This window comes from Chiloscyllium plagiosum, unplaced genomic scaffold (genome assembly GCF_037043375.1).
Source record: "Chiloscyllium plagiosum isolate Xiang-an unplaced genomic scaffold, Cpla_swu_hap1 HiC_scaffold_8, whole genome shotgun sequence".
NCBI classification, from domain to species: Eukaryota; Metazoa; Chordata; class Chondrichthyes; order Orectolobiformes; family Hemiscylliidae; genus Chiloscyllium; species Chiloscyllium plagiosum.
The window spans coordinates 95,064,404-95,090,216 of NW_028270146.1; the positions used below are offsets into that span (position 1 = coordinate 95,064,404).

General features: G+C 46.9%; 2 protein-coding genes across 5 annotated transcripts in view; one reads left to right on the forward strand and one right to left on the reverse strand.

Moving 5' to 3' along the window:
* The window catches only part of pigh (phosphatidylinositol glycan anchor biosynthesis, class H), a 127,285-nt gene that overhangs the window by 77,320 nt on the left and 24,152 nt on the right, over window positions 1-25,813 (forward strand). The gene's annotated exons all lie outside the window — the stretch shown is intronic.
* plekhh1 (pleckstrin homology, MyTH4 and FERM domain containing H1) overlaps window positions 1-25,813 on the reverse strand; it is a 171,956-nt gene that overhangs the window by 50,635 nt on the left and 95,508 nt on the right. For all 4 annotated transcript variants that reach the window (XM_087990124.1, XM_087990123.1, XM_043698224.2 and 1 more), the window contains 8 exons: window positions 24,763-24,873; window positions 24,576-24,662; window positions 20,561-20,719; window positions 15,464-15,544; window positions 12,663-12,842; window positions 4,206-4,314; window positions 2,740-2,852; window positions 991-1,167 (listed from right to left, as the gene is read on the reverse strand). In XM_087990124.1, the coding sequence (XP_087846250.1) occupies window positions 991-1,167; window positions 2,740-2,852; window positions 4,206-4,314; window positions 12,663-12,842; window positions 15,464-15,544; window positions 20,561-20,719; window positions 24,576-24,662; window positions 24,763-24,873 (1,017 nt within the window). The remainder of the gene's footprint in view (window positions 1-990; window positions 1,168-2,739; window positions 2,853-4,205; window positions 4,315-12,662; window positions 12,843-15,463; window positions 15,545-20,560; window positions 20,720-24,575; window positions 24,663-24,762; window positions 24,874-25,813) is intronic.

The window sequence follows — 25,813 nt, forward strand, 5'->3', positions numbered from 1 at the left end:
GACTCCCGAAAACCTGTCCACCATCTACAAGGCACAAGTCAGGAGTGTGATGGAATACTCCCCACTTGCCTGGATGGGTGCAGCTCCAACAACACCCAAGCAGCTTGACACCATCCAGGACAAAGCAACCTGATTGATTGGCACCACATCACTTCCTTCACCACTGACGCTCAGTAGCAGCAGTGTGTACTATCTACAAGATGCCCTGCAGAAATTCACCAAAGTTCCTCAGACAGCACATTCCAAACCCATAACCCCTTCCATTTAGAAGAACAAGGGCAGCAGATACATGGGAACACCACCACTTTCAAATTCCCCTCCAAGCCACTTATCATCCTGACTTGGAAATATATCACCGTTCCCTCACTGTTGCTGGGTCACAATCCTGGAATTCCATCCCTAAGGGCATTGTGGGTCAACCCACAGCAGGTGCACTGCAGCGGTTCAAGATGGCCGCTCACCACCGCCTCTCGAGGGGCAACTAGGGATGGGCAATAAATGCTGACTCCGCCAGCATTGCCCACATCCCATAGATGAACAAGAACCAAAATCTTCACTTGCACTTGTCTCTTGCTGAGCTCAGGTTCATCCCGGAAGTTCTCTCTAGCCTCACATGAGAATCTGATCATACTTTGCAATGGCTTTTTTCATTGTGTCTCCACCTCCCAGGCCAGCAGATCATGCACCATAGCTTACACTCTAGGAAGATCACCTTGTAGAGTCGGCGATGATTTTTCTGAAGCGTGAAAATGTCAAAAGGCATTTGCAACCACCGAGATCGCCCACTTGGTACCGATAACGTAGTTAGAATACTGCTGTTTGCAACTTAATGTTACAGCAGAGGGAGTGCTACTCTCAACACCTATTGTGGCAAATAGGAATTAAATGGCCAGTTGTCAGTCAGGAATACCATGCAAAAAATAAATGAATAGTGAGTCCAAAGTCTACATACTGACTGAACCCTGAAATATTCCATTATGTGCTGGTTACCTGTATGAGGGAGAAGTTGTGAGGTTGCCTATGGCTGGTCTGTTTGATGAACTGACAGTAGATCTCATTCTGTAGCTCCGTGTGAGTCAGGCAAACCTGCAGTGCATTCTGTGCCAGTGATACATGGTAGTCAATCGAAGGTGCCTCAACCAGCACATTGATGAACAGTTGACATGACTGTGGGGACAGAATACGGTGAGGCAGCCATTGATTAATACAGCAAGTTGTCCGCACCAACTAGGGACACTCACAAAGTGGTGAAAGGCTTGATTAGGGAGGTGGGTTAACACAGAACTCCACAGAATACACAGCTACAAAAAAAGACCAACCTGCCCAACTATTTAATGCCAGTATTGATGGTAGGGACAGCCACCCTCACACCCTTCTTTATCGAACCCCATCAGCATCTCCTCCTTCTCCTTTCTCCCCATGTGCTGATCTAGCTCCCTCCAAATGCCATCACCTCACTAATCCACATGCAGCGAGTTCCATCTTCTCATTGCTGTCTCAGCAAAGAGGTTTCCCCTGATTTCTTACACACACAATTTCACACACAGAGAGGCACACATACATAGACAATTCCACACATACGAGGATAATTTTGCGCATGCACACACACACACACACACAGAGGTGCACAGACATGGACCATTTCACACATACAAGGACAACTTCACACACACACACATACACAGAGGCACACATGCATAGACAATTTCACACATACGTAGATAATTTCACATGCACACACACAGACACACATACACATGGATAATGTCTCTCTCTCACACACACACACACCCCGACAATTTCACACACAGAGGCACACATACATGGTTAATTTCACTCATATACACACACACACAGGCACATGGACAATTCCACACACACACATACACATGGACAATTTCAAACATACTTGGACAATTTCACATACACAGGCAGACATAAACACAGACAATTTCACTCACACACACACATGCTCAAGGTCTACTTTTTCAAATCCCATCAAAAATACAGAAACTCTTAAAGGAAGATAGAGAGGGTGGGAGGGGTGAGACGTAAACAGGGGGTGACAGAAAAAATACCAGATTTTAGGGCCAAGATGCACAAGGTAAAGGTGAAGTGAAGGGAGCGATGGTGGGGTGAAGAAGAGAAGCAGAAAGGCTGACATTGGAGGAATTAGCAGTAATACGAGTGAAAGAGTTCAGAACCAGGGAGATTTTCCCTATGAAGGGATATGAATACAGAGTGAGGATTTTCAATGGATGCTGTTTGGGCATCAAGAGCCAATACAGGTCAGGCGTGATAGAATCAGAATCCTGACAGTGTGGGAGCAGGCCACTCGGCCCATTTGAGTCCACACTGACCCTCTGAAGAGCAGCCCCACCCTATCCCTGTAACCTTGCCTATCCTATGGTTAATCTACCTAGCCTGCACATCTTTGGACTGTGGGAGTAAACCAGAGCACCTGGAGGTAACCCATGCAGACACGGGGAGAATGTGCAAACTCCACACAGACAGTCCCCGAGGCAGGAATTGAACGTGGGACCCTGGCGCTGTGTGGCAGCAGTGCTAACCACTGAGCCACCGTGCTGCCTGTGATAGGTGAGCAGCATAATCACAGAAAACTAAGAACAATGTATTAACGCGGATCACAGAGTGAGTAGGCAACCCTCCGCACAACGAAAGCACACTAACTGATCATGTCCACTCTCGAGTCCATGCCAAAGGTGCGTGAGTTTTTACCTTGAACAGTTTGAGTGCCTCAGTCTGCAGAGCTTCGGAAGGGAGTGTGGTGAGGGCATTCACTATTCCATCCTTACTGCAGCACAGCACCGGGTGCTTCCAGATCACAGAGTCTAGGTGTAAAAAGACACATCACATCTCTCACATGGCCATCAATGGGTACCTCAACACCCACAAGCCAGAGAACTCAAAAAAACCCACAAAAACTACAAGTGAAAAGCAGAAAACTCTGCTGTCACTCAGGAACTGCGTTTGTAGTCTTTGGTTTCACGTACTCGCCCAGCCCCCCGCCTCCCTGTGGCGGATATCGGCACAAGGTTTTACCTTGCCCCAGACCCCTCAACCATCTCTTCGACAGGCAACCTGACTGTTAATACTCTGAGTCTGAGCTCATCAATGGCATAACAACTGCAAAGGACACTCAAACCGGACAGATCGAACAGTGTGAGTCAGACAAAGAGGGCTAGTCCCCCTGCTCCACTGTCAGGGAGAGAATCTGAAAACCAACATCGAGATATCTTCCGCCTTGGACGCAGCTCAGGGACCAGGGGCCTCTGTCATATTTGCGCCAAAACAAACATTCGCTGAGGAGATGACAACCTGCTGGATGTTCTGGTACGATGAGAATCTGATCAGAGTTAAATATCTTGGAATAGAAAGCAAGCAGGAGGAGGAATAAGTGACATCAGGAAACTCCAACCAACTAAAGATCCACTTTGGGGTTTCTTTTTATTCATTGACAGTACGAGGGCATCACTGACCAGGCTGGCACTTACTGCCCATCACTAATTGCCCAGAGGGCAGTGAGTAGTCAACCATTATTGCTGTGGGTCTGGAGTCACATGTAGGCCAGGCTGGGTAAGGATGGCAGATTTCAACATTATCCAAATTCCACGTGTTCACAGGTCAGTATGGGTGTCATAAGTTTATTGCTTGTAGTTGAGCAAGTGGCCCTTGAGGCTTGCCATTCTCAGGATTATTTCCCAATATTTGTTTGGCACCAAACAACAGAAATGTCTTTCAGTCAGCATCAACACCTTATAGGTATGGCCCTACACTCTCAGCACTATCATCAAACCCCTTTGATCAATGTAAATACAGGAGCAAAACGGGAAACAGGGCTGGCATAAGGTCAGTGATCATGGAATGGAATGGCTCAGCAGGATCCAGGGGCTGAATGGTCTCCACCTGTTTGATAGAAATAACAGAACCCCGCCAGGGCTTATAGAGACTACGCAGCTCTACGAAACGTTTGCAACAAAAACTTCCAGCTCGGCGAACAGAACCACAACAACGAGCACCCGAGCTACAAATCTTCGCACAAACTTTGAACTTATTGAATCATTTCAGAATGATAGAAGTCTCAATGCAACGGGCCTACATGGGGTTGTCAGTAAACGAAACTCCGGTCACACCATTCAATGGACTTAGATCCCACAAGGACAGCTCTCTGGTCTCATACTCACTTGGCTCCCCATCAATGTCCAGCAGTTTCCCAATGAGCTGCTCATACTCAGTTCCCACTTTCGACTGACTGCTCCCAGCTGCCACAGTCAAATGGTACAGCCAGGTATCCTGTGGAGGAGGAAGACGACGGGCAGGTGAGTGAGTTTGTATTTTACAAATATATTTTGTTCCTTCACGTCTTTATATACATACATAGTCACGAGAGCAGTTCGATTCTGTACAGTCTTTACATTTGGGGACTAACAAACCCAAGGCATTTTGTACTCATACAAGACTATATTTACACATGTATTTGACACATTGGGAAGGTCCAATTACTGAACGGACCCTTACTTCAGCAGGAAGACCTCAGACGGTGGTCTTTCCCCACTGTGCCTTGGTAACAGCTGCTCCCAGCTTCAGTGCGCCCCTCAGCACATAGTCCTGGACCTTGGAATATGCCAGTCTGCAACACTCAGAAGGGCTGAAAATGTGTTGCTGGAACAGCGCAGCAGGTCAGGCAGCATCCAAGGAACAGGAGAATCGACGTTTCGGGCATAAGCCCTTCTTCAGGAAGGGTCAGCTCCTTCCTGTGGAAGGCTCAGCAAGTTCCGGGCAGACCAAAGGGCAATTTTCGCCCAGTTGGTGGTCCTCCAGACACAGTCGATGTTTGTTTCAGTGTCTCCCCCCCCCCGCCACCGGGGAACAGAACAGTTGAGCAGAGAGTCCTGCGTCATGGAGCTGCCCCCACCTCCCCCGCAGCCACTTCGAGGGCAGTGTGCAGACGGACAGTCATGAAGGATCTGACAGGCACTGCCCTTCTCACCACCAGCCTCACCAAGATGTGTCTTGGTGCTGCTTGGGAAAGTTCTGGCAATGAGTCAGATGACTTTCAGAGAGCCATGCGACCCCCCCCCCCCCATCCTTTTCCCACAGGGTCTCGACGACGCTACGTGCTGACCATTTCCTGACGGACCTGCGGCCAGAGGTTGCTTTTCTTTGCAAACTTCTCCCTGAAAACTGGACAGAACCCCCAGGATCAGTGATTCAGAGGCAGGGTGTGAGAGAGACATGGAGGAACAGAGGCTCAGGGTGTTGCAGTACTGCATTGGCGTCGGAGTAGGCCCCTTAAGCTGGAGATTGTCCGCTCTGTCCATTTTTTTTCATTTTTCTCTTTGCTTTGTTTTTCTTTCTCTTTCTTTCTCTCTCTCTGCTTCCCTCCATCCGTCAGACGGCGCTGGAGGTGGGGAGTCAAGCTGGCTTGGACTTGATGGACTCTCAGTCTCGAGGTGAAACCCAGGGCAGACTCCCTGCTTTAGAAGGGCTGTAAACGCTGAACTTTTAACTTGATTTCTTTACTTTGCGAATTTATACCCAAGACTTTGTAACTAAGATGGTGCCGGAAATGGCGACTTTGTAAACGCTTCACTGTACTCCTGTGACAACAAAACCTAACTGTGACTGTGTACAGTTCTGGGCGCCACATTACCAAAAGGATGTGGACACTTTGGAGAGGGTGCAGAGGAGGTTCACCAGGATGTTGCCTGGTATGGAAGGTGCTAGCTATGAAGAGAGGTTGAGTAGGTTAGGATTGTTTTCACTAGAAAAAAGGAGATTGAGGGGGGACCTGATTGAGGTTTACAAAATCATGAAGGGTATAGACAGGGTGGATAGAGATAAGCTTTTTCCCAAGGTGAAGGATTCAACAACGAGAGGTCACGCTTTCAAGGTGAGAGGTGGAAAGTTTAAGGGAGATACACGCTGGAAATACTTTACACAGAGGGTGGTGGGCGTTGGGAATGCGTTGCCAGCAGTGGTGGTAGAGGCAGGCACGGTAGATTCATTAAGATGCGTCTGGACAGATGCATGAGTAGGTGGGGAGCAGAGGGATACAAATGCTTAGGAATTGACCCACAGGTTTAGACAGTGGATTTGGATCGGCTTAGGCTTGGAGGGCCGAAGGGCCTGTTCCTGGGCTGTAAACTTTCTTTGTTCTTTGTTCTAACTCTAATTCTATAGGGTCATGGTAGTACTACTAGACTCAATTACAAAGGGATCAAATCTTACCCGTCATTGTCATGGAATTTTAAATCAATTTAAAATCCAAGAAATATTCTTTTATAAACACTCATCTCTGTAAAGGTCAGCACAAAGCCCCACGCTGTAATTCAAATATTCAAGGATCTGTGGGACAAGTGCAGGAAATTGGGATTAATGTGTTTTTAGTGGTAGTTTGGTCAGTGTAGACTTGATGGGCCTTTTCTGTGAATCTGATTTATTCAGATCCTTACCCAGGCAAAAGTGAGGACTGCAGATGTTGGAGATTAGAGTCGAGAGTGTGGCGCTGGAAAAGCACAGCCGGTCAGGCAGCATCCGAGGAGCAGGACAGTCGATATTTCAGGCAAAAGTGTTTATCAGGAATCCTTACCCAGTCTGGCCTGTAGACGATGCTAGCCCCACATCAGCATGAGGTGTCTGACAACTGTGTCAACCAATCCTGATGAAGGGCTTTTGCCTGAAACATTGATTCTCCTGCTCCTCGGATGCTGCCTGACCTGCTGTGCTTTTCCAGCGCCACACTCTCGACTCTAATCTCCAGCATCTGCAGTCCTCACTTTCACCTAACTGTATAAACCAACCAAATGAATGGACTGCAGTAGTTCAATGAAAGGCAGCTGGGGATGGGTAAAAACCAAGCATTATAGCAATAATATCCACAACCTGAGAGCGATTGGAGGACTGAGAGGATGTAAGCGCGTGCAAGCAATTGAGGGAATAAGTGTACACACACACACAATTTCCACCCAAAAGATGAAGTCTTTCTTCTCTAGTGGTGAGATCCTTCATGTACGCTTGGTCGACCTCTGCCATCTCACACTGCCCTCGAAGAAGCTGCGGGGATTGGTTGGGACTGTCACACATCTCCTGCTGAAATGGGTCTTTGTAAAGAAAGATGCAGTGGTCTTTGACGAGGTTTGTCCCGAGCAGCTCCGTGAGGCAGGTCTCTGTGCTCTACGGCCTGTTCCCCTGCACACACACACACCGAGACAAACGTCAACTGCGACCGGAGGACCATCAACTTGGTTGTTCTGCCTGAAACGTGTTGGGCCTTCCAGAGCAAGAAGTTGACCCGGACTGACTATTGCAGAGTGGCACATTCCAAGGTCCAGGGCTACGTGCTGAGGGATGGACTAAAGCTCAGGGCAGCTGCCACCAAGGCGCTGTGGGGAAAGACCACCGACTGAGGCCTTCCTGCTGAAGGTAAATGGGGGTCCGTTCAGTTATCAGACCGTCCCAATGCCTCAAGCGCACATAAATATCGTCAGGTATAAGAAAGAAATGCTTTTGGTTCATTTGCTGGATACAGTCAAACTCCAATATTTGTTTTTACTTATGCCTCTGTACAGAACTGAGCTGCTTTAGTGACGATGTATGTACGTAAGGATATTTTTATAAATAAAGTATGTTTTTGGAATAAAAAACAATGAATGAATCAGTTCTCTCCACCGGTGCTGACTGGCTGACATTGGGAATCAGAGCTGGCAGTCAAGGACAAGGGCGGTGGTACAGCTTGAGGTTGGCAAAGGTCAGGGCACAGGTAGCAATCAGACATGGGGCAGGAGAGGGTAGGGAATGGGTTCAGAAACACAATGGTGATCAGAGCCAGGCCAATCAGGGGCCCGTGCAGACAAGGTTACGATTGGCAGAGCTGGAGGGTCAGGGAAGGAACGTCTTCCTTTGGAAGGAAGCACCAACCACTTTGCCAAGGAATACGTGATGCATAAAAAAAACTTCTTAAAGGACATTTCAAAATATAACTTATATCCTTTGAGCATCTTGCATTCCTAAGTGCTCCAATCCAATGCAACACCATTGCCCCCATATATACCGGAGTGGAATTAGGCTGTTCAGCCCATCGTATCTGTTCCACCATTCCATTATGGCTGATATATGTTTCTAAACCCCATCCTCCTGCCTTCTCCCCATAACCTTTGATCCCCTTACCAATTAAGAACCCAACTATCTCTGTCTCAAATACACTCAATGACTTGGCCTGCACAGCCTTCTGCAGCAACGAGTCCCACAGATTCATTACCCTCTAGCTCAAAGATTCCTCCTCATCTCAGTTCCAAAGGGTCGCCCCTTCCCTCTCGGGCCATGCCCTCAGGTCCTAGTCTCTCTTACGAGTGGGAACATCTGCTCCATGTCCACTTTATCCAGGCCTCTCAGTTTTCAGTAAGTTTCAATCAGACCCCACCCCCCCACCCTACCCTCACCTCATCCTTTTAAACTCCTTCCAGTATTGACTCAGACTCCTCAACCACCTCCTCATATGACATATCTTTCGTCTCCAGGATCATTCTTGTAAACCCCTTCTGGACCCCCTCCAACACCAGCACATCCTTCCTCAGATATAGGATCCAGAACTGCTTACAACATTCCAAATGCAGTCTGTCCAGAGACTAATGCAGCTTCAGCAGTACATCTCTGTTTTTGTATTCTAGCCCTCTTGAAATTAATTCTAATATTACATTTGCCTTCCTAATTGCCAACTGAACCTGGACGTTAGTGTTAAGAGATCCCTAAGCAAGGTCTCCCAAGTCCCTTTGCGCTTTAGAATTCTCAATTTTCTCCTCATTTAGAAAATAGTATACACCTCTATTCTTCCCACCTAAATCCATCCCCTCACACGTTCCCACATTGTATTCCATCTGCCACTTCTTTGCCCACTCTCCTAGCCTGTCCAAGAGCTTCTGCAGCCTCCTCACTTCCTCAACACTACCAGTCCCTCCAGCTACCTTTGTGTCACCTGCAACCTTAGCAACAAAGCCCTCAGTTCCCTCATCCCGATTGTTAATGTATAAAATGAATAGTTGTGGTCTCAACATGGACCCCTGCGGAACTCCACCAGTCACCGGCTGCCATCTTGAAAAAGATCCCTTTATCCTCACTGTCTGCCTTCTGCCAGTCAGCCAACCCTCTGTCCACGCCAATACCTATCCCAGACACTAGGGCTCTTATCTTATTCAAGAGCCTCCTGTCTGGCACCTTGTCAAAGGCTTTCTGGAAATCCAAATAGATCACATTCACTGGCTGTCCTTTGTCTAAGTTGGTCATTACTTCCTCCAAGAATTCTAAAGGTTTGTCAGGCATGATCTCCCCTTGATGAAGCCAAGCTGACTACTACACGTTTCTAAGTGCTCCGCAATTTCATCCTTAATACTGGACTCTAAAGTCTTACCAACAAATGAGGTCAAGTTAACCGACTTAGAATTTCCTGTCTTCTGCCTCTCTCCTGTCTTAAACAGAGCTGTTACATTAGCCATTTTCCAGTCCTCTGACTCTAGTGATTAGATTAGATTAGATTACTTACAGTGTGGAAACAGGCCCTTCGGCCCAACAAGTCCACACCGACCCGCCGAAGCGCAACCCACCCAGACCCATTCTCCTACATTTACCCCTTCACCCAACACTACGGGCAATTGAGCATGACCAATTCACCTAAACCTGCACATTTTTGGATTGTGGGAGGAAACCGGAGCACCCGGAGGAAACCCACGCAGACACGGGGAGAATGTGCAAACTCCACACAGAGTCACCTGAGGTGGGAACTGAACCCGGGTCTCTGGCACTGTGAGATCTGAGAAAGAATATTTTTTCACTTGAAGGATGGTATAAAATGCCTGATTCTTGAAGATCACCACCACAATCCCCTGGGCCATCTCCTTCAGTTCTCTAGGGTGTAGTCCATCTGGTCTGGGTGATTTATCCACCTTCAGATCTTTCAGCTTTGACCTTCTTGGTGTTGGCCACTACACTCACCTCAGTCCCCTGACTATCTTGAAGTTCTGGTATGCCGCTGATGTCCTCCACTGTGAAGACTGTTACAAAGTGCCAATTCAGATCGCTCTCTGCTGTTTCTATCTACCCAACTACTACTTTTATAACCTCATTTTCCAATAGTCCATTAGGTATTTTAAAAAAAAATCTCTTGCAATCTTCTTTTATATTACTAGCCAGCTTACTCTCAAGTTTCACCTTCTCCCCCCCAGCCCCTTATTGCCTTATCAACACTCGTGATATTTACCATATACATTCAGTGTATGATTTACCAGCCCCTCAGAAAGACATCCAACAATGGACTTTCCCAGTTGTGTCTTTGGGAGGCACTGCCATAGTTTTAGTGGGTCCTTTAGCACCCGGTCCTGGACTAGACACTTTACACTTTCAAACATGTATACTCACTGGGACGCCGCGGCGGAGGGGGGGGGGCACTACAATAAAGCAATCCGAACACAATTCACTGCTTCTCCTGGACCTATGGTCTGGTGGAACACTGTTTATCAACCAGAACTATACCCCACCTTTACATTTCGGTTAGATTTGGGAGTAACTTATCGAATGCTGGTTGCCTACTCCGATCAGACATATTCCTGACAGGTCATCACTTGTGAATACTCTGCAACGCCCCAACCGCCCAATTCTCTTGCCAATGGATCTCCCATCAACCCTTGCCTTTCTGGTGCCAATTAGAGGTGGACTCCGTAACCCGATTGGATGATGCTTGACACAGTTGTGTTTCCCACAACCAATGTCTTAATCATTCATTAACAAACATCTTCAAAGAGGTTTGAAAGGGCATTTCTTTTTTTTCTCCTGGTTTCCTCCAAGGAGAGATTAGTCCTTAATTCCTGAAGAATGCTGGGAAATCCTGAAGGGGTGCCAGCCCTGCAGGAGGCCATAAGACAGGGAGGTCATTTTGCTCCCTGAACCTGCTCTGTTCTTCACTAAGATCATGGTCAATCACAACTCCTACATCCTGACTGATCCCCATCCCCTTTAACTCCCATAAAACTATAACTCTTGTCTTCCTTAATTCAAAGGCCCATCCTCCTCTCCATTCTGGAAAGAGAATTCTACCGACTAATGGCCATCAGAGGAAAGGACTCTTCATCTTCATCTTAAAATGGAGACCTCTTATTTTTAAGCCTTGCTCTCCCTACTTCTTGTCTCCCTGACAACAGAAAGCAACCTCCTAGTTTCTACACAATTGAGACACCCTCAGGATCTTACGTTTCAAAAATCATTCGACTGAACTCCAAAGGGTAAAGGCCCAAGCTCTTTAACCTTTCCCTTCAAAAATCCTGATAAAGGGCTAAGCCCGAAACATCGACTCTCCTGCTCCTCAGATGCTCCCTGACCTGCTGTGTTTTTCCAGTACCACACTTCATCCACTCTGACTTCTCCAGCATCTGCAGTCCTCACTATGTCCTAATTGCTGCAAACCTTTCTTCATAAGATCAGTCCATTGTCCCAGAGATAGAACTGAATCGTCTCTGAAGTGCTTCCAATGCAATTATACCCTTTTGAAACGAGACCAAAACTGTACACAGATTTCCAGTCTCTGGACCCAGTACAATGTCCCTGATTTTGAATTCCATTATCCGTGAGACAACTGACATACACTCACTTGTACGTTGCAGGGTAACATTTTGCCATTCATGAACCACTACACCCAGATCCCTCTGTACCTCAGAGTTGAGTGATCTCTCTCTTTCTAAATTCTATTCTTCCTGCTGAAGGGAAGAATTTCACATTTTCCCGCATTAAACTCCCTCTGCCAAGCTATGCATGACCCTGAGCAGAATCTCAACCTCTTCCTGATAACTACCTTTTCCTCCCCATCATGGTGTCATTGATACCGAACTATGTACACCGGTGTGCACTGTACTCCACCGTCTGCACTGATGGGTACTCCATCGAGGTAGATATCTTCAGCCCAATGGTAATCACAACACTTGGCAGATGTTCCATTCATTTTGCCCCACCCTTTCCTGAATTTTTTCAGGAAGGGTTAGAGTCATACAGCATGGAAACAGACTGTTCGGTCCAACCAATACATGCCGACCAGAATCCCAAACCAATCTAGTCCCACCTGCCTGTGCTTGGCCCATATCCCTCCAAACCTTTCCTATTCATGTACTTATCCAAATGTCTTTTGAACATTGTAACTGTTCCTGCATCCACCATGTCCTCTGGAAGTTGGTTCCGCACACAAACCACTCTCTGTGTTAAAAAAAAATGCCCCTCACGTCTTTTTACAATCTTTCCCCTCTCACCTTAAAAATATGACCCCTAGTCTTGAAATCGCCCACCTTAGGGAAAAGACACCTTATCTATACCCCTCATGATTTTATAAACTATAAGGTTAACTCTCATCCTCCTAGGCTGCAGGGAGAAAAGTCCCAGTTTATCCAGCCTATTTTTATATCTCAAACCCTCCATTCCCAGTAACATCCTGGTAAATCTCTTCTGATCCCTCTCCAGCTTAATAATAACCTTCCTATGACTGGAACTGGATGCAGTATTCCAGAAGAGGCCTCACCAATGTCCTGTTCAACCTCAGCATGACGTCCCAACTCCTACACTCAAAGATCTGAGTTGACTTTAACGTTATTCTTTAACATGTCGCTCACCTTTTCCTGTTTGGTCCCAATCAGCAAGTAAGTCGGGCTTTGATCCTTTGGATGGATGATGACTGTGAAGTGTGAGGAGAGGAATCCTCGGCCTCCTGCCTCATAATCCTCATCGGAGTCGCAGGAACGGTCCACCTCTCCGATCTTAGCTTCCCGGACCTTCAGGTGGCCTAGAGGAAACTGGGACAAAAACACAGAGAGTCAAACCTCTTGGCTAACCTCCCTCTTACCCGAAGCCAAAGCTGGGTGAAGCCACCCAGCTTACATTTATGAGTGGTCAATCACCTCCACATGGCCTCAGTTAGACCTACTGCTGGATTGTCACTGTCGTCCTCCTGAGGCCTACCACTGAGGGATGCAACTTTCATGGATCTTTCAGATGGTAGGCCACTTTCAACCTGTGCATGAGTATCCCACAGACCTTCCCCTTTTGCCATTTTATGACATTTTGGTTGAAGCCTGGGCCATTAGCACATTTTAACCAAGCATACATCCAAAAAAGCCTCAGAAAGGTAACCACGGACCCAAAACTCATGTCTCTCCTGATATTCTTGAATCTTAATGTTGGTGAAAACATTAGAATATCTGAATTGAAGTAGTTATCGCATCAACACACCTAATTAAGTGGGGTTTTGGAACATAAGTAGCAACAAAACTGAACTGTTATTTGATGACAACATGCCATTTACAACTACAGTTTACAACCTTGGATGAGGTCACATAACCAACTGTGTTTGTCTTGGTTCATGGCTGAGTATTCTAAAATTAAACTCACTGCCCTGCTCGCTTCCCTCTATCTTTTTATCTTTTGCTCAAATTTTCCTTAAAATGAAACGTGTGGTCAAGGGCTCCATTCTCCAGCTGCGCTCTTTCTGATGCAATCTCTTCTGATTTCTCTCCTCAGCTTCTTTGAAGCAACTCTAAACTACTGACTCCCCAAACCGGAGAAAACAGACAGTCAATTCTTTCTCCACTTTACATCAATTAATGGTTTGGTTTTGTTGCCATCAAAATTCAATCAGCACTACATTCCCCTCTTACCTGTCCACTCTAGTAGAAGCACCATCCCCTCATGTGGCACAGTGGCTCAGTGGTTAGCACTGCTGCCTTACACTGCCCAGGGTCCCAGGTTCGATTCCAGCCTCGGGCGACTGTGTGTGTGGAGTTTGCACGTTCTCCCCATGTCTGCGTGGGTTTCCTCCCACAGTTCAAAGATGTGCAGGTTAGGTGGATTGGCCATGCTAAGTTGTCCATAGCATGGAGGGATGTGCAGGCTAGGTGGATTAGGCATGGGGAAATGCAAGGTTACAGGGATGGGGTGAGATGCTATTATGAAGGGCAGTGTGGACTTGATGGGCCAAAAGGCCTGCCCCCACACAGTATGGATTCTATGGCAACATGGTCCTGGGAGAGAATACGTAACAGGATGAGAGTGTTCTTTATTTTAAGATGGTATGAGAGATATGACTTACAAAAAACTGCTGTGTAGGGTGGAACATTTTTCACTGGGGATTAGAAGGTGACCTTACAGAGGTGTATAAAATCATGAGGGATATAGATAGAATTAATGGTAGGTTCTTTTTTCCTTGGAGGGTGATTTAAAGCCAAGGGGGCATATTTTTCAAGGTGAGAGGAGAGAGATTTTAAAAAAAGACATGGGAGGGCAAAGTTTTTACACTGAAGGTGGTTGGTGTGTGGAATGAAGTTCCTGAGGAAGTGTGGGCACTGTTACAATGTTTAAAAGATACTTAGATAAATAAATTAATAGGAAAGGTTGGGAGGGATATGGGCCAAGAGCAGGTCGTGGGGACTAGGTTAGTTTGGGATAATGCTCAGCATGGACTGGTTGGACCAAAGGGTCTGTTTCCGTGTTGTATGACTCTATGACAATAAGTGCACATTCCTATTTCTGTGAATTTCTGAAGCCATGAATTTGGATTCCAAATAATACGTCACTACCATGGCCTCGGCTATCCACGTGTAACAGAAATGAGACACCTAGCTTCTATTTACTTGAAGGTTGACGGCTAAGCTGATCATCGAGGAACTCACTCTCTTGTGTCTATGCCTTTAGTGCCCGTCCTGTAATGGGTTTCCAGGCCTGCACAGAACAGTTACTATATCCTCTTCAAAACTCACCACTACTCCTTTCCCTCCGTACTCTGGTCCTATTCTTATTATTAAAACCTAACATATTTCGGGCCTTTTGGCTTTGTTCACATTTTCAGGGAACTTGTAAGTCAGAGATGCCCAACATAGAAAGTGCTGGGGAGCCACCGTTTTAAAGGTGTCCAGTGATATTGGTGAAAATGCACACAAATATGTCTCCCATATATCCACAGAGTTTTAATCAGCCTGCTTAGACACACGATGACACACCGCTGGAGCAGGTGGAACTGGAATTTTGTCCTTCTGGTCTGGAGATAGGGACACTTCCACTGTTTTGTAAAATCCCTGTCTCCCATGGATGTGTACTTAATTAAAATCTGACGTGATTTAGAAAACCAGACAGGAAGGCATTCCCTCAGCCATCAAAGAACAATTCTGCGTTTCACCTTACTGTTTAACCCTGTCAAATGCACAAAGGAAGATGAAAGATAATTGCAAGCTCCAACATCTGGATTTCCCATGAGCCACATGCTGTGAACATACTGTAGGTATACACTGTACTGATATGTTCAAGTTACATGTTACACACTAAGCAAGCACGGTCAATGGAGCACGTCTCAAATGGCATCGCGCTCACTTGCTCTGCAATCGGCTGGCTTCAGTCAGTCACCAGACCTGATCACTGGTCCTACCTTGTCATCTTGGTTCCGATAGTAGTAGAAGACCTTTCCTACGAGGGAGCACCAGACCAGCTTGGAGTAGCCATGCCTCACCTGTAATATGCAGGAAGGACAGTCAATCACCAAGAGAATAAGTGGGGCATCTTTCCTTTGTCTAGGTCAGAGTAGTGCTGGAAAAGCACAGCGGGTCAGGCAGCATCCGAGGAGCCGGAAAATCGACGTTTCGGACAGAAGCCCTTCATCTTTCCTTTGTGTTCAGGTTAACAAGGATATCAAGCATTTCCCACACGATAATCAAAACATCTGATTGACTTTATGCAATGGTTTCCACCAGTTGGCGGCTGTGGGAGGTAAAATGCCTGAGGGAAGGCTGCCCTGAGCCGCCTAATTGCGTTGGAGTCTCAGATTGAATCCCGAACGGCATTCCCTACTTTGCCGCGGTTAGAAAGGATTCAAAGCAGGATTCAAAGCAGGATTCAAATCCCTCCACCCAAATATGATGCCCTGGACTAGAACAGAGTTCGTACCCGAGGCAATGCAGCTGGCAATTCTGTCCAACACTGGAACAAAGTTCAAATCACTTTTCCGACTCATCTTGACTTTCTTTTTGAAATGTAAATCAGGATGGATCTCTAAGTTCACTGGTTTGTATCATAAACTGCACAGGCTCTGTTAGTCATATCCCAAAATCAGCGGGGCATGTCGTTAAAGAGATAGTCTCGTGGTGCCGTTAATGACAGAACAAGGCTAAACCAGCTGTCAAGTTCAGACATGTGGAACCGCCACCTTGAGAAAGTCATTGACTCCACATCGTTGATGCAGCTTGAAATATTAGCATGCAAACTTCATTATAACAGAGTGACACAAACAGCAGCCAATCCTAGTGTTCATCCAGAGATGGCTGGGCCAGTTAAGGGTGCAATAAGTGCATCCAGATCAGGAAAGGCTCAAAATCTATCAACAATTTGCATTAATATAGCACCTTTAATCAGACAGTGTAACGTCCCCCAACCAGTCACTTCGCAGGAGTGTAATCAGACAACAACAGACACAGACACAGGAGATATTTATTGCAGTTTCCAATCCCGTTGAGACGTCAATAGCAACTGCTTAACACCAAACCTAAAACATATCTAAAATTACTAGAAAGTCTGGTCTGCGAGAGCTGTAAGGCCAGGCAATCAAACATGTGGTTAAAGAGTTAGGCTTTAATGGGCAGCTGGAAGGAGGAGTGAGATGGAAAGGTGCAAGGGTTTAGAGAAATCTTGTACAATTGTTCTGAAAGAGTTAATGCTGACTTTGCATTCACTGCACCCAACCTGATGATGAGACATAATCTCTGGTCTGCATTATGGACCAGATCAGACCCCCTCAAAATATTTTAAGAAGGTAACCTGGACCCTTAATTTTTCTTATATTAAAGGCAAATGTAAAGTGCTGTGTTCCAGATGCAATGCGACTGGTCAAATTACTCGATGTTAAGCAAAACACAATTTATTTGAACACGATAGTTAACACTTGACAAAAGAAAGAAGAATTTCGAATAACTTAACTCTATTGGAAAACTCAACTGAATAATAGATACAGTAATAATTAATGTTTAACTGTTCCAATATAGTAACATCCCGTGTACACACCCCTTGGCAGAAAGGCAAATTCAGAAACAGACTGTCTCACATGCAATCCAGCAGTAGAGACAGAAAAGATATCAAGCAGCCAGGAAATATTTACTGCAGTTTCCAACCCTGTTGAGACGTCAACAGCAACTGCTTAATGCCAAACCTAAAAAATACCTAAAATAACTAGAAAGCCTGGTCTGCAAGAACTGGACAACACCCATTCAAGATGCTTCTATTGTTCCAACTTCAAAAATAAAACTCCAAGGTTGCACAAATCGCTTATCTTCTCATAGGCTGCTCACCATCTGTCCCCAGTCTCTCTCTAAAAGAAACTAGGACAAAACACACCTCTTAAAATCACAACATCAACCCAACAGAGAAATAGTTCTGCTTGCACAAGGTCCCAATGGAGACAGACGTGACATACCTGGCTCCTGATAGTTGTCATTATGCATAATTAGTTCATGATCATGTGACTACTGTTATCCTGCAATTGGTTACACCTTGTTAAGTAAGATAAGTGACTCTTCTGCTAAGACTGTCTAGTGGTTTATCCTCTACCATAACAGGTCCTTGGGCCTAACAGAGAAAGGAGGATTGATGGCAGTGATCTTCCCCAACCACCACTGTTAATGGTTGGTGCCTAATGCTCAAGATGTCAAGGCGGAGGTCTGGAAGATGGAACCTAGGCAGCCAAAGGCAGGAGCATCAATGGTGGTGTGAAAGAAATGGGAAACGTACAAGAGGCTGGCAAAGGAGAAACACAAAGTTGGAGGAGGGTTGAATGGCCCAGAGAAGCTTATGGGGATGTTAGCCGAGGTTCCCACTCCCAACGTCAGACAATGTCCTGAGGAGACGTGTGCGTGGACATCAGCTGAGCTTGGATGTGGAGCCTGCTCACAATGGACAGCAACGGTCTGAGCACATATTGAGAGACATGTAGTTGGGAGCAGACCTGCATGGTCAACCACATTCCCTCCGGCCTCCAACACACTGTTGTTGGGGTGGGCCGGGGGAGAATGCAGCAAGAGGTTTACACGTTATTGGAAGGCCTGCCCAGAATGTACTTTGTATTGCTGATTGCCTTTCAAAGTCCACATAAAGTGATGTACCCTCAGGATCGTACTGAATTTGAGTTTGTTGATAAATGGGAGTGTGTCTTAAAGAAACAACAGGGGGGCGTTGAGAACAGATGCCCAATGTCTCCAGAGGCTCCCTGAGCTCTACTAATCAACCGTGGACTTTGCACTCAGTGCAAGCTGGGGTAATGGTTTCACCACTGTGTCTCATCGGGAGCATTGACAGAAAGCAAACTGTTAGCACGAAACACAATTCCAAACAATGAAGCAACAATTTGAATATTCTTCCAGTCTGGCATCAGTTCAAGTATCTTAATGAGTTTCACGGATGCACTGCTTCTGAACTGGTGCCAGTTGAAGAGAGTCCTCATTCAAGTGTCAAACAAGTGAGTGACCTGGCTGCTCCCACTATCTGAGCTGAAATGTGAAACAGATGCTCGGTCTAGCCGATTCTAAAGAAACATCTGGCTGCCTGAACTCTCGGGGCTGTGTGTTAAGGCCAAATGTGCGCACACACACAAAACAAACACACCATTTACCCAGAGTGCCCCTGTTACAACGGGAGAAATCAATCCCGGACGCAACAGCAGCTGGTTCAAACCTATCTCGATCTGCATTATCACCAACTCCATTAGAATGGAATTACAGGGGCAGTGTCAGGTGGACTGAGCATTGCTGTGGCCCCATTTCTGCAAATGGAGTATTTCACCTCCCCACACACTCCACCATCGTGAACCTCTGTATCCCCTCCTTGGGGTGAAGACTGGCCTCTGAATCAATCAGGTTATCACACAGGATACAGGATATCACAGGGGTACGTGCTCTTTCACACACGGGCACGAGTAGTGAACACGCAGAAGAAACCCTTCCTTCCAATCTCGTTTACATTTTGTTCTCACAGATTGGAGAGGGGTATCAGAATGGGAGATTGATGCAGTCCCTGAAGGAGACTCTATGGCCCATTGTTCCTGTATTAGAGCTATTGGATTAACTCCGCTGTATGGTCATGTCTAGATCATTGTTTTAGGGAAGATGAGATAAATGGGTTTTCCCACTGTCATGACAGACAGAGCACTGTAAGGGTTCTCACAGTCTAGAAAACATTATATATATCACTGACAGCGGCCAAACATAATGCCAACACAGAGAGCTGAGAGTGTTGAGGATCGTGGACGTGATGCGAGTAACTGTGCTACCTAATACTCTCACATTCCTACAGTGACCCCAGGACCTTCCCAAGTGCTTCACAACCCCATGAAGTGCCTTTGAAATATAGTCACTGGTGTAATATAGGCAAGGTGTCAGCAACAGGCAATCTTCTGAAAACAGCATTGAGATCCATGGTCAAACCTCTGTCTGAGTCAGCTCTGTGGACGAATTAACATTGGACTTTTCCTTCGATAGGAACATGGGAGCAGGAGTAGGTCATTGTGTGTCTTGTTCTACTCTCTAACAAGAGCGCCTCTTAGCACTTTGGAATACAGGAAGCGAGATGAGGCCATCATCCTCGATCATGGCTGCTCATCTATCTCAACACTCTATTCCTGTGCTATCCCCATGTCGCTTGGTGTTATTAATAACTAGAAATCTAGCAATCTCTCTCTTGACTCAATGATTGACCTCCACATTTTCTCTCTCGGATTTAGAATTCCCAAGCTTCACTGGCCTCTGACTCAAGCGGTTCCTGAGCTCAGTTCTAAATGGCTTGCCTTTTATTCCGAGACTGGCTCCCCTTGGTTTCAGACTCCCACAGTCGGGGAAGATGTCCTTCTTGCAACGCGCTTTGTCTAACCCTTTCAGAATTTTCTCTGCCTCGCAACTCTGAAGGAAAAGGCCCAGACTCCTCGGAGGACAGTCCCATCCCATTAACCAAGCTCGCGAACTTCAGCTACGCTCCCCCTTTGGCAACGCTGTTCCTCCTTAGAAAAGGTAGCTGGAACTGCACACGGTATTCCAGGTACTGCCTCTGATACAACTAAAGGAGTACCCTGGGATCTTCCACATCCATTTGAGAGGGCTGCTGGGTCCTCGGATTGAATGAAGGCCATTTGTCTGGCACTCATCAGGACATTTTGCAAGAATTACCAAGTCAAGGGGAAAACTAACAAAGCTGCTCTCCCGCTAAATCCCAGCAGCAGCGGGATGGCGCCCTCAAATGTGGGGGTGCAGCCTGCCCCGTGTCCTTCTGCAAGAGCAGGTAGGCATTGGGCATGTCGGGCCGTGGAATTTAATTGGCCTGAAGCCCTGGTGCTGGTAAAATGCAGCGCAACGTGTGCTGACTGGAGGTGGAACCTCCTGCATTTTGATGTGGCAACGGACGAGTGTTGTCACGTCCTCCTGGGAATGAGGGCTGGCGGGGGGGAGGGGGGCATGAGGATGGGAGCGTGCGAAGTCAGACAGCAGCTTCGAACCTTAGTCAGCCAGCCTCGGACAGAGGGCTTCGATTCGGTCTGTGTGATGGCCGGGCCAGCGAGCTGCACCTTCAGAATGCTCTGCAGTACCCGGATCCACTCCTCCAGGATGTTCGGTGAGTCCGCCGTCAGATAGTACGTCCTTTTCTCAGTCACCAGCTGCCGGGAGAGACAGAGAAAGGGTCAGTCGGGAGAGGAGGCCACAGGGGCGGGGTTAGCGACTCGTGAATGGGCTGCGATTCTCAGGAGACCCTGCGACAAAGCTGCATTGCTGCGACGGCGATGTGCCCCTTACTGGGTACACTCAGCAGCCTGGCTCCAACATGCTACAGGACAAACAGAACCTAGCCCAATCCCCTTCGATGTCACATGAAATAAGAGCAGGAGTGGCCCCTTCGAGTCCACCCCACCATTTAATCCGATCACGGCTGACCCTATTCATGGCCTCAGCTCCTCTTACCCGCCCGCTCACCATAACTCTTAATTCCTTTACTGTTCAAAAATCTACCTTTGCCTTAAAGACATTCAACGAGGAAGCCTCATCCCCTTCCCTGGGCAGGGAATTCCACAGATTCACAACCCCCTGGGTGAAGAGGTTCCTCCTCAGCTCCGTCCTGAATCTGCTACCCCTTATTTCGAGGCTGTGCTCCCTCGATCTAGTTTCACCCGCCCGTGGAAACATCCTCCCTGCTTCCCATCCTTATCTATTCCCTTCATAATTTTATAGATTTCTATAAGATGTCCCCCCCTTATCCTAAATTTTGATGAGTGTATAGCCCCAGTCTACTCAGATCCCTCCCCAGTGCCATGCAATATGCTGGCGGTGACTTGTCACATTTCAGACTTTTTGACCGATCCTCGCCACTGAAAGGATTTGGAAGAAAGAGTTTGCATGTTCAGATTTTCAAAGCGTTCGCAAGCAGTTTCTTATTTAGAGATGTCCAAGTGTGGTTAGGACGCTCACTGTAATGTCCGCCCTCCAAAGCAAAACACTGAATGGATGATTTATTTGGAAAAAACCCAGAAAATTCTGGAAATGCTCAGGGATGGTGTCGGAGAGGCTTTCCTTGCATTCCATAAGCATTTTACACCTATTGTATTTGGAGGAATCTGGTCCTGAGTGCAAACAGAGGGACGTACACAATACGGAAATGAATAGACAGAAAGACGGTCCACAAAGGCAGTGCTTTTGAAAAAGCTACAATTGTGAACCTGAAGAGTATTAACGAGATCCCACAGCGTGGAACATGGTGCACGGAGAAAAGTTTATTTTTATTACACTTCCTGTCACTTTCGGTTTCTCATGCTTCGCCCTGGGGCTTTATGGCTGGCCTGGCAATGAACATTGTAAATATTAACCCTTTCCAGGGCTGCACGGTGGCACAGTGGTTAGCACTGCAGCCTCACAGCGCCAGGGACCTGGGTTCGGTTCCAGCCTCGGGTGACTATCTGTGTGGAGTTTGCACATTCTCCCCGTGTCTGCGTGGGTTTCCTCCGGGTGCTCCGGTTTCCTCCCACAGTCCAAAGATGTACAGGTTGTAAGATGGCCACGTTATAATGTCCAGAGATGTCAGGCTGGATGGGTTAGCATGAAAAAGGCAGGATTACAGGGATATGGGAGGGGAGATGCCTGGTGGGATGCTCTTCAGAGGGTTGGTGTGGACTCGATGGGCCAAATGGCCTGCCTCCACACTACGGTGATTCTATGATAACAATTGTATTGAATAACATAAAAGTAAGAAATGCTATGCAGAAAAAAGTTTCACCTTCAAGTTGAAATATTGTGCAATACACTTTTACAAATAAAATATATTTTTGGGGAAAGATGACAGGTTTTGCTCAGGTCCAGAGGTGTGATATGCTGGAGGGAAGTTATTTTACTGAAGCAAATCAAGCAACAAGGACTCCCGCCTCAGGCGACTGACTTGTGTGGAGTTTGTACATTCTCCACAATCCAAAAGATGTGCAGGTCAGATGAAGTGGGCATGGGAAATTACCCATAGTGTAAGATGCATTCATCAAGGGTAAATATAGGGAAGGGGAATGGGTTTGGGTGGGTTACTCTTCGGAGGGTCGGTGTGGACTGGTTGGGCCGAAGGGCCTGTTTTCCATACTGTCGGGATTCTGATCAATGTGAAAAATCAAACTGAACTGGGCAAATGTGGTTGGTCCATGAAGTTGCGTTCTACTGCTTGAACTACGTGAATCTGCTTAAAACTAATACAAGGCACTTCATTTGCACGAAATAATATAGATTAAAGACTGCAGTAAAACCACCCAAGGGGCTCCATGGAGGTGGAATCAGATAAAGTTTGCTGCTGAGTCATTTTCTGGTTGGTAAGGTGTAATGAGTAGGGTGCCACTGGCCCTCAACTGTTCACAATTTATTGAAACAACAAATGTAAGGTCGTTAAATTTGCTGACAACGCAAAGCAAGTAGTGAAGGGACATAAAGGGGCTAAATATGGAAGGTATAGGCTTCGTGAGTGGAATTATGGTGAATGGATTCTAATCTGGGCAAGTGTGGAATTATCCACATTGCTAGGAAGACTTAAAACTGAAGTGAGAGGTTGCAGAGCTCCGAGATGCAGAGAGATCTGGGTGTCCCGGTGCATGAAACATGGCAGGTTAGTATGCAGGAACAGCAGGTAGGCAGGAAAACTAATGGAACGTTGTTGCTCTTTGAGAAGGGAATGGATTTTAAAAGTAGGGAGTTAAACAGGGTAGTGGTGAGACCACATCACAAAATCGATGCACAGCTCCTGATATAAAGAAGAATGTAAATATATTAGAAGCAATTCAGAGAATGTTTATTGCACTAATTTGATTGAAGTAAGAATCTGATGTTCTTGACAGGATGATTGCCACAGAGACGTACAGCATGGAAACAGACCCCTCAGCTCAACTCATCCATGCCGACCAGATATCCTCAATTAATCTAGTCCCATTTGCCAGCACTTAGCCCATGTCCCTCTAAACCCTTCCTATTCATATACCCATCCAGATGCCTTTTAAATGCTGTAATTGTACCAGCCTCCACCACTTCCTCTGGCAGCTCGTCGCATACACGCACCACCCTCTGGGTGAAAACGTTGCCCCTTCAGTCCCTTTTATACGAACGTGGAGAGGATGTGAGAGAATCTACAACTAGGAGTCACGTTTAGAAATAAGGGGTTGTCCATTCAAAACAGGGATGTGGAGAAATTGTTTTGTTCCAGAGGGCTGCAAGTTTCTGGGACTCTGTTCCATAAAAGGCGATGAAAGCCTCGTCCTTGAATATGGTTAAGGCAGAGATGGAGAGAGTCCAGATTCGAGGGTGAAAGGTTGCTGGGCTTGGACAGGAATGTGGAGTTATCAGTTCAGGCATGGTCTTAATGAAGCGTGGAGCAGAACAGAGATAGCTAGTGACCCGATTCCTATATTTGTACCTGATGAAGGCACTAGGACTATAAGCTTGGCCGAAGAGGTAGGGTTAGGAAGCAGATTAATGGAGATTTGAGCTAGAGAGGCAGAGACGTAGGGAAGGAAGTCTAGAGCCTAGGCCACAGCCCAAGAGATAAAGCAAAGGAAAGAGAGGATCGAATTAGAGGGGCGCAGAGGGGAGGATGTTCCAGAGATAGGGATGAACCAAGTCAGGGAGGTATCTTAACAAAAGCCGAAGAAATGAAACAGTGAGATGGGAAACCAATGAGCACATGGGGTGGTGGGTGGAATGGGAGTCGGTGCAAGTTGGGGTAGAGTTTGTGATGAGCTGCAGTTTACAGAGGGTGGACAGCCTGAGGGGGTGTGGAGTAGTAAATGCTGGAGGGAAGACAGGCCCGGGTGAGGGTACCAGCAGCAGGGATTAGAGGCAGGAGTTCAAACCCTGCAACCAACCAGATCAACGCGCGCGCACACACACACACACACACACACACACACACACACACACACACACACACACACACACACACACACACACACACACACACACACACACACCCTCGCACACTCTATAGAGACAGGAGGCTCTGACCTGGAAGGTTTGTGCTCCTTCTCCCCGAATGATACGACATGAGGAACTGAGCTCGATCCGGCCCTGCGGCTTCCGGATGACGTCGCTCTGCAGGAGAAAGAGAGAAAAATGCAACATTTTGTTGAGAATTTAATGGGTCTCCAAAGTGTCCAATTCAGTTGAAAGGCTGCGTTTTGAGGGTACTCACAGGTGACTTGTAGTACAGGATCTCTCCATTTCTCAGCACAAACCACCGTCTCTTCCACGTCCTGACCTGACCTCCCATCTTCAGCAGATAGCCAGACTTCTCCAAAGGCTCCTGAATACAGCACACACACACACACACACACATAGACGGGGTCACTCCAATCACAGATACCCGAGTCAGGATGCAGTGCCGGAATTAGCAGTAGCTGAGGTGGGTGAGCAGTTGATCTGAGTGTGGATCTCATCGAAACCTATAGAGCTCTAATAGGATTGGAGGAAGGACTAGATACAGGAAGGATGTTCCTGATGAGGATGGGAGTCCAGAAACCGTGGGTCATTGTTTAAGCATAAGGGCTAAACCTTTTAGGACTCAGGTGAGGAGAAATTTCTTCACCCAGACACTGGTAAGCCAGTGGAATTCACTACCACAGAAAATGGTTGAGGCCAAAGCGTTGTGTTTTCAAGAAGGAGGTAGATTTAGCTTGTAGTGGATAAAGAGATCAAGGGATATGGAGTGTGGGGGGTAACGCTGGGATTAGGGTATTGAGCTCAATTGTCAGCCAAGGTCATACACAATAGTGGGACAGGTCTGAAGGCCTACTCCTGCTCCTATCTTCTATGTTTCCCCGCCTGCGGCCTGCAGGACTAATTAGATTCGATTACTTAGTGTGGAAACAGGCCCTTCGGCCCAACAAGTCCACACTGACCCGCCGAAACGCAACCCACCCAGACCCATTCCCTTACATTTACCCTTGCCCCTGAACACTACGGGCAATTTAGCATGGTCAATTCACCTAACCTGCACATTTTTGGACTATGGGGGGAAACCGGAGCACCCGGAGGAAACCCAAGCAGACATGGGGAGAATGTGCAAACTCCACACAGTCAGTCACCCGAGGCGGGAATTGAACCCGGGTCTCTGGCGCTGTGAGGCAGCAGTGCTAACCACTGTGCCACCGTGCCGCCCAAATGTATACCATCTTTCCTCCTTCTGAAATTGGCAGAGAGAGTTCTCGCTCATGACCATTTGCTGTATGAAAAAAAGTCTTCCT